Raw genomic sequence first — 12,701 nt, forward strand, 5'->3', positions numbered from 1 at the left:
TTACATTTATGTTAAAACTTTATTTTCTAAATTAAAAAGGCCGTTTATTTTGTGTACGTTGTTTTGGATGTTACACAGGGTCGTCATCTTGCGTCGAAGAGCTATGGCCAGAACCAGACATGACGTCGCACAATTCATATCATATTCAATCTCTTAGAAATGGCTAACGCTGTGATCTCAAAAACTATATTATGCCGTTTAGTAGCGATTAATGTAAGATTATATTCTAAAACGAGCCTATATTATGAGATCTTTCTTGGTTATTGCTAGAACTATTTCCTATGCGCGGAAAGTCAATGGATCTGTTTGTTTGTGATGCGGTTTTATTTTCCCTCCCTTTTGGATCGTACTATTATGATTGCTAGAAAGGGATGCAGATATAATATGAAGTTTTTCAAGCCCAATAAAACGAGTGATCTACTTGAAACGGCACCAAAGATACCGGAAATGATGATTCCTGGTAACATTCCTACAACATTTCCCTCTTGACAGTATCCGCTTGTTGACGTTTTTGTCACCAGTCCTCTGGTGAGAATGGGTGACGTAATGGCGACGTCAGCGCCATGACGCACTAGCGGCTTTTGAGTACTTTCGGCGGCAAAAGGCTCAGATAACTGTCAAGCCTCGCGCTTCCGGGTAAAGAACGACGGGAAACCATGCTTATCAATCAGCTAATCCAGCAATGCGTCGTATTTTATCATTCTGCTACAAAGACCAAACAGTTTTTCCTCACATATCTCCTTTTCTTTCATTTCAGGTAAATGCACCTGCACTTTGCAAATAAATGGATGAGTCCAAACAATGAAAACTGTAGACGGCAGAGTAGCATAGGGATAAAAGCAAAATACTTGTTAATTGTATTAAAGAATACTAGTACTTTAAATGTGGAGATGTTTGCAGGGATTTAATTTTGTAGCAAAAGAAAATGGAGTGTTCCTGCCGTGTAACGTTACTAGTATATGTAACGTTAGGGCTTCTAGAAAAAAGGGGAAACATGTTAACAGTGGTTGTAGGTTAACTTAATAGCAGTCAACGCACCAAATCTTAAAAATAAAAAAAGCACGCATTTCCCCTTTTAAGTAGGGTTTTATTGTACACAGTTGAACCAAAATTTTTTTATGTTTTAATGGTATTTTATAATTATTTGGCTTGAGATAAGAATTCCGCTTCGTTTCATTCCTATCAGGTTTACTAAAGAGTATTGTTCCAAGAAAGAGGACACAGAAAACACAGCCGATCTACATGCTTGCAAGTCTTTTATTTACATCAAAAGGAGAGAAAAAAGAGTGACAGAAGTTTCTATGCAGGGATATGAGTAAACATGTACAGTTAGATGTTTAAAAAATCCTGATTTAATCTACAGCTTTGTATGAATGTACAATGTTATCAATCATAATGTACAAATCTATTGTGCCACTACCGGCAGTTACTGACAACCACAAAGAAATCATAACCATCCCGTGATAAAGGAGCGCCGTATATCTGAATTGTACTGTAGGATAGTCTTTCCTATGCCACCTGTTTTAAAAACGTTTGAGTTACTATGGAGTGTTGCAAAGTACTGTATTTCATTCTAGGGTCATAACAATAAGTATACGAACATACATTGTACATGTACTAGTTTTCAGTAGCTTTCTTTCCGATAAATACAAGTTAAAGTAATTGAATTTCACTTAGCGATTGTAATGCTTTTCTTAGTATACTAGTACTTCGATTTCTACAAAAGAACAAAATTTCTTAATATATGATACAATAATCAGACTAGTACCTATCAAGTAGACATATTAGAGTCAAGTAGGTCCAACAAATATTTAACAATATGTTAATTGAGCCATCATGAAAAAAAATCTATTCAAAGCAACAATATGCAGCTAACTTATGTGTACATAAACATATAGTTGCGACCATTGCAACATTTCAACATTGTCACATAATAATAGCTGCGACAAAAAATGTAAACCAATACTACATCTTGCCAGAATTAAATTGCTAAGTTACATGTCATCTTTTAGAAACAAAAAAGGGACTTGCTTGGCCCAAAAACATGTTGTTAAATAGTTGTGGTAATTTGATATTATTCGTCATCATTTTTTTGAGATGGTCACTTGATAATCATGTCCCGATCACTTCAGCATGGGGGAGGCAAAGAAGTTGCGCTTGCTCGTAGATTTCGCACTTTTAGAACCAAACCTGCAAGAAAAAGACAAACAAAATAAGCACCATTAATTATTGCTACATCAGTACATGTATCAGATACACCCGGACTTACTAAATCCAATTCCAAAATGCAAAGTAGGCAATTTATGGTAGACAACACAGGATGTACAACAATCATCATTTGACTACAAAATGCTGTTCATTGTAATAACAATTTAATGAGTAAAGGCCAAGCAAACATACTCCATTCAGCTCAACATCTCTATCCAACTACACAGACAAAGACAAAAAGACACAGTCACAAATGCAAACATGTACACACAATGCAAATAGCCTAAGTACTGATCATCCCTCACCTTGGTGTTAGTGGTGTTCGCTGTAGGAAGCCCTTGGCTCTGTCCAGGGAGCTAGTAGACCCTGACTTCTTCACCCCACTGTCTGTAGAGTTGGGTGTCGTCCGCACTGGTCCCAACATGCTGCCCTTAGGAGCTGTGTACAACAGATAAAAAACACACACATGATACTCCCATAATACTACAGACTTGTCTAAGTCGGTAACTTAGTGTCAAGTTATCTTAAAAGTTTGCTCTCATTGGTTCCCAAAAGTATTTGGAATTTTGCTTTACTGGTTGAAAGAAGCCTTTTTGCTCATCATGCATTGTATTCCTTTCCTACTGTGATAAATCATGCAATCATGCAGTTATTCAACTCAATGGTGAGTTATTTGCCAAAGGAAAAGTTCAAAGAGCACCAACTCTAGTGAAAATCACCCAAAATTTAAAAATTCACCAAATTGTGTCAAACTAACAGATTCTTTACATTTCAAATACCAGCTGTATATCACAAATTTTATTGCAAATCAAAGATGAGTATCTTAAGCAATGCAAATTTTGTGCATGTAACTTATGATTTAATCACCAGGAGGTAAAGAAAAATATAAATGATGCTGACGACGACCAGTACATCAATGGTGTACTTTGAGCAGGACAAAAACAACTTGAGAAGCGACAGAAGACACCGCTGCGTATTAAGGCATGGATTAAGGTTAGATCATGAAGGTATGGCTTTTGGGGTGAAGCTTTTTTGACCATGCAGTTCACCTGCATTCTCCGCATTCTCTTTGGTCTTATCTTTAGCACCGTCTTCTGCGGAGAATAAGACGTCAAACATGAACTATTTTTACTTCTTAACATTAATCAGTATTTGACAGCTAGTATAATTGCCTTTCAGTCACTGTGAAACACACCAGCTTCAGACTAACAAATAATGTTACTGTAATGGTACAGAGTAATTTTGAACGAAAAAATGACATTTTGTGAACAATCATTAAAAAACAATACGTGTGAAAAAAAAACAACAGTGAAATAAAAGGTCCTAAAATTGCATTTTTTTATTTATCATTTGTACGTTTCTGTTTCCTGTTACTTAACCTGAAGGGAGTGATGCATTATTTTTAGCTTGTTTCTGGGTATGTATACGTGAGTGTGTGAGTGAATGAAGGTATGTATGTGTGTGTACACTGTACACGTAGCATTGCTATACTATACTCTCTCAGTATGAACTCTTCTGTCTGTTGGACTGGAAGGGTTGCAAAGCAATAAGGGCAGGGGAATGAAGTCTGCTATCTCTGTATATCACACTGTATATCGTACGCAAAGAAAAGGAAAAGATAATTTACCTTGCCTCCCCTCGGGAGTGCGCATGGAGTAGGGGTTGGTGATGACGTTTCCGACATGGGGGGACGCCAGGTTCTCGTTGTCCTCCTCCGCAAACTTACGCCAGAAGTCGGACGGCATCAGCAAAAGCCCTTCCATTACCTGGGGGTCAAAGGTCATCTATCTTAGTAGGTGGTCCATGAACAGCAGGAGGAGTTGTGGGAGACCACAAAGGAGGCGGGGCAAGGACATCCGAGAATGGATGGGCAAGCCACTGGCAGAGTGTTCCCACAGAAACAGAAGGGAATGGAGGAGGTAAATGGAGGCTACCATAGTCCCTGACCCTCAAGCATGAGGATGGGACTAGGTAAGGTATGGTTATCCTTATGGATCTTGATAACTTCTGTTTTAAGGAGGAAAAACTGAGGACACTTAAATGAAAAGAATGCTGCAGAAATTGCTTTTAACAGTTGTTCTTTTTCAAATATCCAAATAAGGTAACAACAGCGTATTCTCTTACCCGGGGCTGCTTGCGTGTGTCAGCCAGCATGGTCATGTGATCAGGGTCGGCGGTGCCGTGGCCAATGAGAGTGGGGCCAAACACCTTGGCCAGGTTGGACATGCCCATCTTAGTCCGCTTGCTCTCCGACACTCTGAGGGACATATCAAGAAAATAACATCAATCATGTTAAATTCGGTAACTGTCACTAATTGACGAACAAAGCACAATCGAATGTATATAGTTGTAGAGATTAAAATTTTGAAGCGATTCTTTATCTGGATCTGCATTTTATTCCGTAAAACAAACAGAGAATCATAAACCATTCTGCATCTCTTTAATAGTATGCTCACAGAAAACTATGATGATTGAACCAAAACATGACTTCCTGCACAGGAAAACAGGCTAAGACAGGAAGAGTGATTTCTACTTTCCATAAGATCAACAATGACTGGTCCCTGATTAGGGGACTGACCACTGACCTCTGCAGATGGAGGATGATGAAGGCCAGCGTGTCGCGGTTCGGCTGGGGCATTTCGCTCACAGCCTGGTACAGGGAAGTCGCAAAGTCCTGCTCGTCAGCAATTTCTGGGACGAAAATGAAATCACGATATCAGAACAGGACATCCCAGAGGAACAACACCCATTTTAGATAATATTCCTTGTATATTTATTCACTGCTCTGTAGTTTATTTATAGAAACAAATGCTTGTACCTATAAGTTATATAACGCAGCATGAAAACCAATTGGCTAACAAGTCTGCATGCTCTAAATGGCATTTTGGCCAGTAACACACTTGATGTTCTCTCCACTATCGTGCAGCTTTATGGATTAGACAATGTTTGCAGATCCCCAACTGACCAAGCCCGTGAAATATAGTTGGTGATATTTTCAAGCAAAACATATGCACATGCAATCTTAAAATCAGGAGACATTTTGATGATTAACTAATAGGGGTGTGGCAGGGTGTTAGTACAGTGTGGTTGCAAAGAGCTTTATTACTGAGTCTTAGTTAGAAAGAATACTGTTGCTAATCCAACTTTGAAATTCCCTGCTACTGGATAGGTTTCAGTTGTCACGGGATATTAAGCTGTGGTCTATCGTCCAAAAAGACAGGAAATGTACCATAAACCTGTGACTATTTTTAGTACATGATACTGTAAATGCATTTAAGTTCATGGGGATTTAATTTCGCGGTAGTGGAAAAAAGGACTTTTCGCAGTGGTTTTAAGTTCGCAGGTGCACCATGCACTGTAGTCATGCCATGGAAAAATGTTTGCATTGTTTTAAATTCGGGGTGAAGTAGCTAAAGGCAGAGTAGCTTCAGTAAGGTAAAATTGAAGACAGATTGCATTGCCACTTCAATTTCAGGCCACAAGTTCCCAAAGGTATACACAAGCCATACTAATGCATTCCAGCTATATTTGAAAGCTGATTTCTGACATCGACAAGGAAACACAATTAGAAATACAAAGATCGGGTCTTCCCAGAGGGCAGAAAAGGGCACTTTCATGTTTACGAAAATAGAAATGAGTCCTTGCCCAAGGGATTATTATTAGGAACAAGGAAATAATGAAGCATGGTTACAAAAAGTGCCGAAAAGCTGAAATGTAACCATAATCAGTTCCCAACCGTGACCCCACATGACCTCTACAGGCAGTGAGGGCCCCAGATTCATGTACAGCTGGGATTTTGAGTTGCTGATCATTTAATTTTTCCAGACGACTGGACAGCAAAGCTGCACTTCTTCCTGTTGTACACTATTATCGTCCTTTGAAGATTGTTTTGGTTATACTCTGGCCTGTATTTTATTTCATTTTATTCTAAAACTTCAGAAATTTTCATCATGTTGGATAATCTCTTTTTCTGATAGTTTCTAAATATTGGTAACAGCATTCTACAAAAACATTAGATGAGATTCGAGACTTAAAACATTCTTTTATCATTCAAAATAATCACAAATATTCAGAGGGACTATTACAGTGTATCATATTGCAGTGCTCACTTGCCTATACAACAGGTAATATCTGGAGGTTGAATAAGCTATGTTGAACGATAGCTACCTGTGGCTCTCATGAAGTTGTGATGGAGGTTAAAGGTCACCAGCGGCTCCCTAAGCCCACGCAGGAAGGACTTGAGACAGCCGCAGACAACATGGATGTCTTCCTTAGCCTGTGAGGAGGGGACAAGAAGGTTAATGGTCTGAGATGTTGTGAAAGAACTCTAAAAGCAACCAAATTAATCAAGAAATATTCAAATACAATTCAATCTCTACAACTGGATAAAGAAACGGAGATTATGCTTTCTTTATCCAGTTGTAGAGATTGAATTGTATTTAAATATTGTTTACTAGGATGTCTAAGTAACCTTCATGAACTAATCAAGTAACAGTAAAGTGGCTTTCTTTCATATCCCTTCTAAATTACAATTTCAGAACAAAATCTTTACATCTCTAATATCCAGGGCCAGTTTGGAGACTTTGATCATGTGACTGATACAACAATTGAAGCACTTACCATATTTGGAGTCTTGCCTTGGAAGAATTTCTCCCTTAAGTCCTTGATTGCAGGGTCAGACCTGGACAGTAGACACAGAGGATAACACTTAGCACAGATCAAGAACACAGCCAAATGAGCCAATATTACGAATCCATATCTTCACAACAAAATACATGAAATTTGATTTTCAAATTTCAATATACATGTATGTATGTCTGTATCTAGGTACATAAAAGAGAGAAAAGTCAAACAATTCCTCCTTACCCAGGAACCCGGTACAGCCCTTCTTCCAGCATGCCCCTGGACTCTATCTCATTGATGCAATGAACCTGAAAGTTGAAATATTGTTTTTTAGATCTGGCTATTTCTAAGGTACATGTACTAAAGAAACAGGATTCACAACTTGGCAGACCAACTTGCCATCTTCCTGTCGATGAATGGCCAAAAGAAAAAGTTGCAATGGTTGGATACGTGGCCAGAGCAAAGGGCACACAAACTCAATCCACCTTCTTTCTATCAATATTGCTCTCCCCTTTACCTTTACCCCATACCTTTTTAGATAATGCACAGTCATTGATAACAACCTGTTAAGTCAGAATTTTGACCACACTTACCACTAGGGCTGGGATCATTGGTCCATATGGAGGCAAGAAGTTCTCCAGCTCAAGCTTAAACAACAGACGAGAAACACAAAATTCAGCATAATTCAAAGTGTATTCAATTGCCACTCTCCACTTAAGAAGTGCTGACACTGAAATCAAACTGCAAAGCTCAGACAAATACAAAGACGGGAAAGTATTTTTTCCATAGGCTCAAATAACAGAGTATAAATGTGGCCAAGAAAGACCAAAGAAAACCGGTTGAAGTAGCATACAACAAAGTATACAGGCAGATGCTGTAAGAACATCAGCATGGTGATATTTTTGAAAGAGAGAAAGCTGATAAAATAGACACAATCGAAATTGAAGGATACTAGTAGTACAAACAGCACAGCAAAGAATAGATAGTAGACTAAGTCATGATAATCATGGGGGCACAACCACACCACTCTATGGTGACGACAAAGGTACCAACCTGTCGTCTAGTTGCATGGTAGTTGTTCTGTGCAGGGGGTAACAAAGTTGTGCATTTATTACAGGATTACAGAGACTAAAAGCAGTTAACAAGCAACAGGCAATGAGTGACATCTGTCAGAAAACTAAGGAGACATTATCAAGGGAGCTAGACACTGGTATATGGAGGGTTGTGTGAAGAACAGCAGTAGAATGTACGTGAGCAGTCACTTACAAGAAAAGGGATCATTACGTCAGTGAAGATAAGGCATCCAGGTAATAAGAATGCCAAAATGCAGTTACTCAATCAAATGGATATGATTTTGAAAATGGTCAGACCTTTCAGACAGCATGTAAAGACTTTCATCAGAAACACTGATGGTCAAGGTTTTCATACAGATCAAGAAGAATTGTTTGAAGCAGATTAGAAAAACATACAGATACACTCGAAAATACATAAACATTCAACTCATCAACACATGATACAATGACAGTTGAACTTGACGTACCGTCTGCTTCTTGCCGGAGGTGGGGGTGTTGTTGGGAACACAGGGCATGGTCACCTTGAACTTACAGTCGGGATGGCACACAACACGGCAGTCTGAAAGGGAAAGGGGAGAATGGAAGGCTTAACAACAAACAAAATTACAGGTAAAAAATACTCCATGGTCAAGGCATGGAATAACTTAGCTATCAGACTATACATGTAGCACAAGTTTGGTTACAATGTGCATATGCTTAAATTGCAATACACTTCAAAGTAAACAAAGTTAACGATTGACAATAGTGTACCAACACTTGCTGAGTGTAAAATTCTTACCTTTGCATTTCAGTGCCATCTTTCCAAACTTGATCTTCTTATTACACTGTAGAGAAGAAGAAGAAGACACTTAAGAGCTGGTTTGCCACGGCAAATTACTAAACACTAGTAATATCCCTTCATGCTTACAATACAACTGCATACATTTTGTCTTTACGGGCAAGCCATGTAAACTTTCTGTTACTTACCGGCAGGCAGGTTTCGGGTTTGATGACCGTTTTGGAACAGAACATATGCTGCCGACCTCCTCCAGAGCTGGACAAGAAAAGCAAAGCTGGGTGAGATTTAATCCAACAATACAAAGTGACTCAGTGTAAAGGTACAGAAGACATGATCTTGAGAACTTGTACCATAAACTTGTGGGATGCAAGGTATGATATGTTCATGTATTAAAGTTCACTGTTGCCTTCTAAATCTTGATTTTTAGATTATACCAGGAACAGTTTTAAAAAATAATTTTGATGGACTTAAAAGAAAATTAGTTGTGTTGGTTAGACTTAGCCAATGGGTTGTGCAGGTAACTTTTCAATGTAAAATGCACTTATGGACAGTTATGCAGGGAAATTGTCAAGCCCTGATTTCACTAATTCTATACCCTTGCATCGTACCCACAAGTTTTAATGATGCTAAGTTCATAAGGTCACACAAATGAACGTTAGAAGCTTACGTTGGTTTGAGAACACCCTGAACCCTGGGTAAAACAAACAAAACAGCGTCAAACAAACATGTTTGGAACAAATGAAATGGAACAACAACAAACAAACAATTGTAAGAATTAGAAAACATTAAATTGACAACACAAAACTGATGTGTTCTTTGTCTTGGACATTCTTGAAAGTTGGGTCAACAGCCTATTTTTTAATCTTTGTTTTGTAATCAACTTTGTAATTGTAAAATGTGAACATTAACTACAGCAAAATGGAAAAAAAACTTGTATCGACCCAACTCTGAAGAAGCCAGTACCTTTTTTTCGTTCCCTGCATAGACCATGCAGGTCTGAAAAGAGTGATGATTGATAGTGTTAGGCAAACACCAAACAGGCCGGACTACAGTAGAAGCCAGTTAATTCCACAACGGATAATCGCACACTTCTGTTAATTGCATGAAGTCCCCAAAACCCATGGTGGTGTGGCCCAGCTTAATAACTGGGTGGCAAATGACAAAGGAGTGTGCAATTAAGCGGCTTCTACTGTATCAGGAAACAACCCTTTGCAGGAAAAGCACTCCATAAACAAAAACAAAAGTTGAAGGAACAAAAACACACCCCACTCAAGATAACAGTATAAGAAGTACTTTCAACTCAACATGAGTACAAAATGGAAGATTTTGAAGAGTATTTTGAGGACCAGAAGAATGGAAAGCAATAGTAAGCTTGGGGTTAGATAGAATGGCTTTGAAAGTGCTTCTGTCCACAGTCGTATCATGGTAGAACCAGTTAAACACCAACTCGAAACCAACGAAAATGAGTGAAAATCCACACCATAAACAGGATGAAACTGTGTACAAATGTACAACCACATTTCTCACAATGTGAGGGAAAGGAGAAGTCCCTTGCAATACCATCCTTACCTGCTAGGAGTGAGTTGTGGTGTGCTGATGCCACCCTTCAGTGTGCTGGCTGGGGTGCCCCAGAACGAGTCCGTGGAGTCACTGCCAGGGGAGTCTGTAAGGTGCCAAGGGGACAGCAATGTCTTTACTTGATTTAGATACAGTGAAACCTGTCAGGGTTGGGCAAGTCCACTAGCCCGATTGTCCAGGGCAATTGAAAGTGCTGATGGGGCAAGTGCATGTCCTACCCCACTTGTCCGACCGGGCAAGTAAGATTTTTCCACGAGAGAGATTTTGATATATTTCAGTTATAGCATCAATCATTGGTCATCACAGAAAAATAGAGCCAACAATAAAAGAATTCTACTGATGGAAATGTCTAGACAAGTGAAACGTTAGTTCGAGCAAGTATATTTTCTATGTACTTGCCAGAAAGGACAAGTGGATTATAGAAAAGTTGTCCAACCCTGCCTGTACTAGTGACCACCTGGCTAATGTGACCCCTTATTGGCGGTCCCTTACTTAGACAGTATTTCCCATGAACACAAGCATCAAGAATCCTGTCTAAAGTGACCACCTGTCCACATGCCATGGAACAGATTTTATCATTGCCATGACAAGTCGAAATACCACCTGCATATGCAGGTTAGTGCAGGTTAAATTGGAGCTGTGCAGGTATTCCTGATGTCTACCTGCACCTAACCTGCACTGGTTCATGTGTTGGGTTTCATACATAATTAAATGTCCTATAATGTAGCTGCAGTGACTTTTACCACCTATAGTGTATAAAAGAAAAATAGCAATTGTTCCTGCACAATTTTAGTATGATCCCTATTTCCTAAATTCAGAGTGGTGCAGGTAAGATTTGTCTGGTGCAGGTAATTTTCAATGTTTTGTATTTTGAGTCCTGCATGAGTAGTCTTCTTGGGCAGTTTTGCCAATATCTTTTTTTACAAACATAACTACATGTACTTCTGGCACAGAAATTCATTCCTGCTCTACCATTTTCGTCAGCAGGACAGAATGACAAGATTGGGGACTATTGAAATGAAAACAAAATGGACATAACTATCTCAACTTCACAACAGTTCAACTGGATGAACTTATGAATCGGCATAATTTCCCTGAATTCTATGCTATTGTTAATATCTGTAAAACTAAAAGAAAACAACACAGCCAGAGAAGACAGCGTTACCTGGTCGCTTGTCCAGAGTTACAGGCAGCGGCTGGCTGAAGCTGCGGTTCAGGCGAGGTTTGGGGTGGGTCTCGATCTTAGCGGTGGCTGTCCCGCGACCTTCACCGTCCAAGGTCACAGTGGTAGTGGTGATAATGGAGGTCTCGCCAACCTTGGAGCAAAATAAAAGAGACACATGTGAGCTATAAGTATCAACGAAGGGCAAGCAGAACTTGTGAAAGCCATAATTAAAAAACAGTTTGCTATGCTTTTGTGAATCATCTCAATGGCAAGAAAGTTGCATTGTCTCTATGAACATCTAGATTTTGTTTGAGGCAAACACATATAAATACATTACAGAGAACCTCAAGATTACTTAAAAAATTGACAATGAATTAGAGAGCACAAGACAAAAGCAACTGAAGTTTTCCCTAAGACTTGTCTATAACTGAGTGTCAAACATGGGTCTTACTTACCCCTACATTGTCTAGATCTGTCCGGATGGTTTTGGCAGCAGGGCTGTCATCTTCCTTGGGTGGAGCACTGGGACGCTGGCATGACAGAGAAGATGGGCCATTCAAATAACAAACTAGAAAGGCCGACATTTGCTTAAGAGCAAATACAGCATATTTCAGCCATACCCCTTCCCACGCAACATTGGACTGTTCCAAATCACCCCTGCGCAAAAATGGAACATCCTCTTAACAGTACATTATCCCCCAAAGTGGACTGGTATTGTGAATTGACTCCAGGTAAAAACAGAGCTTGCTTCTATTTTTCAGAAAATGACAATAATCACACCTTCCATTCAGAAAATTTTCATCATGACTGAAAATTGTTGAATGACTTCATGTAATGTCATTAACAATTTTCAGTACGATAACTAGGTGTAAGTTTAAAAAAGTATAAGCTCCTTGTGATGTGGGTACATTTATTATTGCAATGAACTTTTTTTATTCAAGTAGGGCATACGATTTAATAATTATCAAGCAGGTGCAGGTACTGTAGGAGCGTTTGTTTTCTTCAAGCTGTAAAACTGTTAAACTGTTTTACTTTGTATGCAATCAACCATCGAGCCTATTCTTATTTTAGTTTAACAACTTCCTGCCAGACCCGGAAGATACGATTGAACCTTGTTCGAGGATTTATTTTCGTCTGTCTGGTCAGTCTGTTCATACCCTGGCGCTGAGAGTGTTTTATTGGGCTGAAACTCTGGCAGTTTAAAGTTACTTACAATTTAAATGTTCAAAGTTTATGCCCAACAACAACAGCACTAGGAAATGTGGCCACTATAGAC

General features: G+C 39.1%; 1 protein-coding gene across 9 annotated transcripts in view; it reads right to left on the minus strand.

Annotated features, from left to right (window-relative positions):
• Positions 1 to 1,239: 1,239 nt before the first annotated feature.
• LOC118424682 (rac GTPase-activating protein 1-like) overlaps positions 1,240 to 12,701 on the minus strand; it is a 21,545-nt gene continuing 10,083 nt past the window's right edge. For 2 of the 9 annotated variants that reach the window (XM_035833339.1, XM_035833340.1), the window contains exons 8-26: positions 11,881 to 11,955; positions 11,426 to 11,576; positions 10,252 to 10,345; positions 9,646 to 9,678; positions 9,350 to 9,373; positions 8,871 to 8,937; positions 8,683 to 8,728; positions 8,372 to 8,463; positions 7,885 to 7,911; positions 7,425 to 7,478; positions 7,075 to 7,139; positions 6,829 to 6,889; positions 6,376 to 6,484; positions 4,794 to 4,899; positions 4,333 to 4,465; positions 3,836 to 3,974; positions 3,258 to 3,302; positions 2,514 to 2,646; positions 1,240 to 2,190 (exon numbers count right to left, since the gene is read on the minus strand). In XM_035833339.1, the coding sequence (XP_035689232.1) occupies positions 2,124 to 2,190; positions 2,514 to 2,646; positions 3,258 to 3,302; positions 3,836 to 3,974; positions 4,333 to 4,465; positions 4,794 to 4,899; positions 6,376 to 6,484; positions 6,829 to 6,889; positions 7,075 to 7,139; positions 7,425 to 7,478; positions 7,885 to 7,911; positions 8,372 to 8,463; positions 8,683 to 8,728; positions 8,871 to 8,937; positions 9,350 to 9,373; positions 9,646 to 9,678; positions 10,252 to 10,345; positions 11,426 to 11,576; positions 11,881 to 11,955 (1,521 nt within the window). In that variant the 3' untranslated portion in view covers positions 1,240 to 2,123. The remainder of the gene's footprint in view (positions 2,191 to 2,513; positions 2,647 to 3,257; positions 3,303 to 3,835; positions 3,975 to 4,332; positions 4,466 to 4,793; positions 4,900 to 6,375; positions 6,485 to 6,828; positions 6,890 to 7,074; positions 7,140 to 7,424; positions 7,479 to 7,884; positions 7,912 to 8,371; positions 8,464 to 8,682; positions 8,729 to 8,870; positions 8,938 to 9,349; positions 9,374 to 9,645; positions 9,679 to 10,251; positions 10,346 to 11,425; positions 11,577 to 11,880; positions 11,956 to 12,701) is intronic. The other 7 variants (XM_035833341.1, XM_035833343.1, XM_035833342.1 and 4 more) reach the window with 7 other exon arrangements.

The sequence above is a fragment of the Branchiostoma floridae genome, chromosome 10 (assembly GCF_000003815.2).
Source record: "Branchiostoma floridae strain S238N-H82 chromosome 10, Bfl_VNyyK, whole genome shotgun sequence".
In the NCBI taxonomy this organism is placed as follows: Eukaryota; Metazoa; Chordata; class Leptocardii; order Amphioxiformes; family Branchiostomatidae; genus Branchiostoma; species Branchiostoma floridae.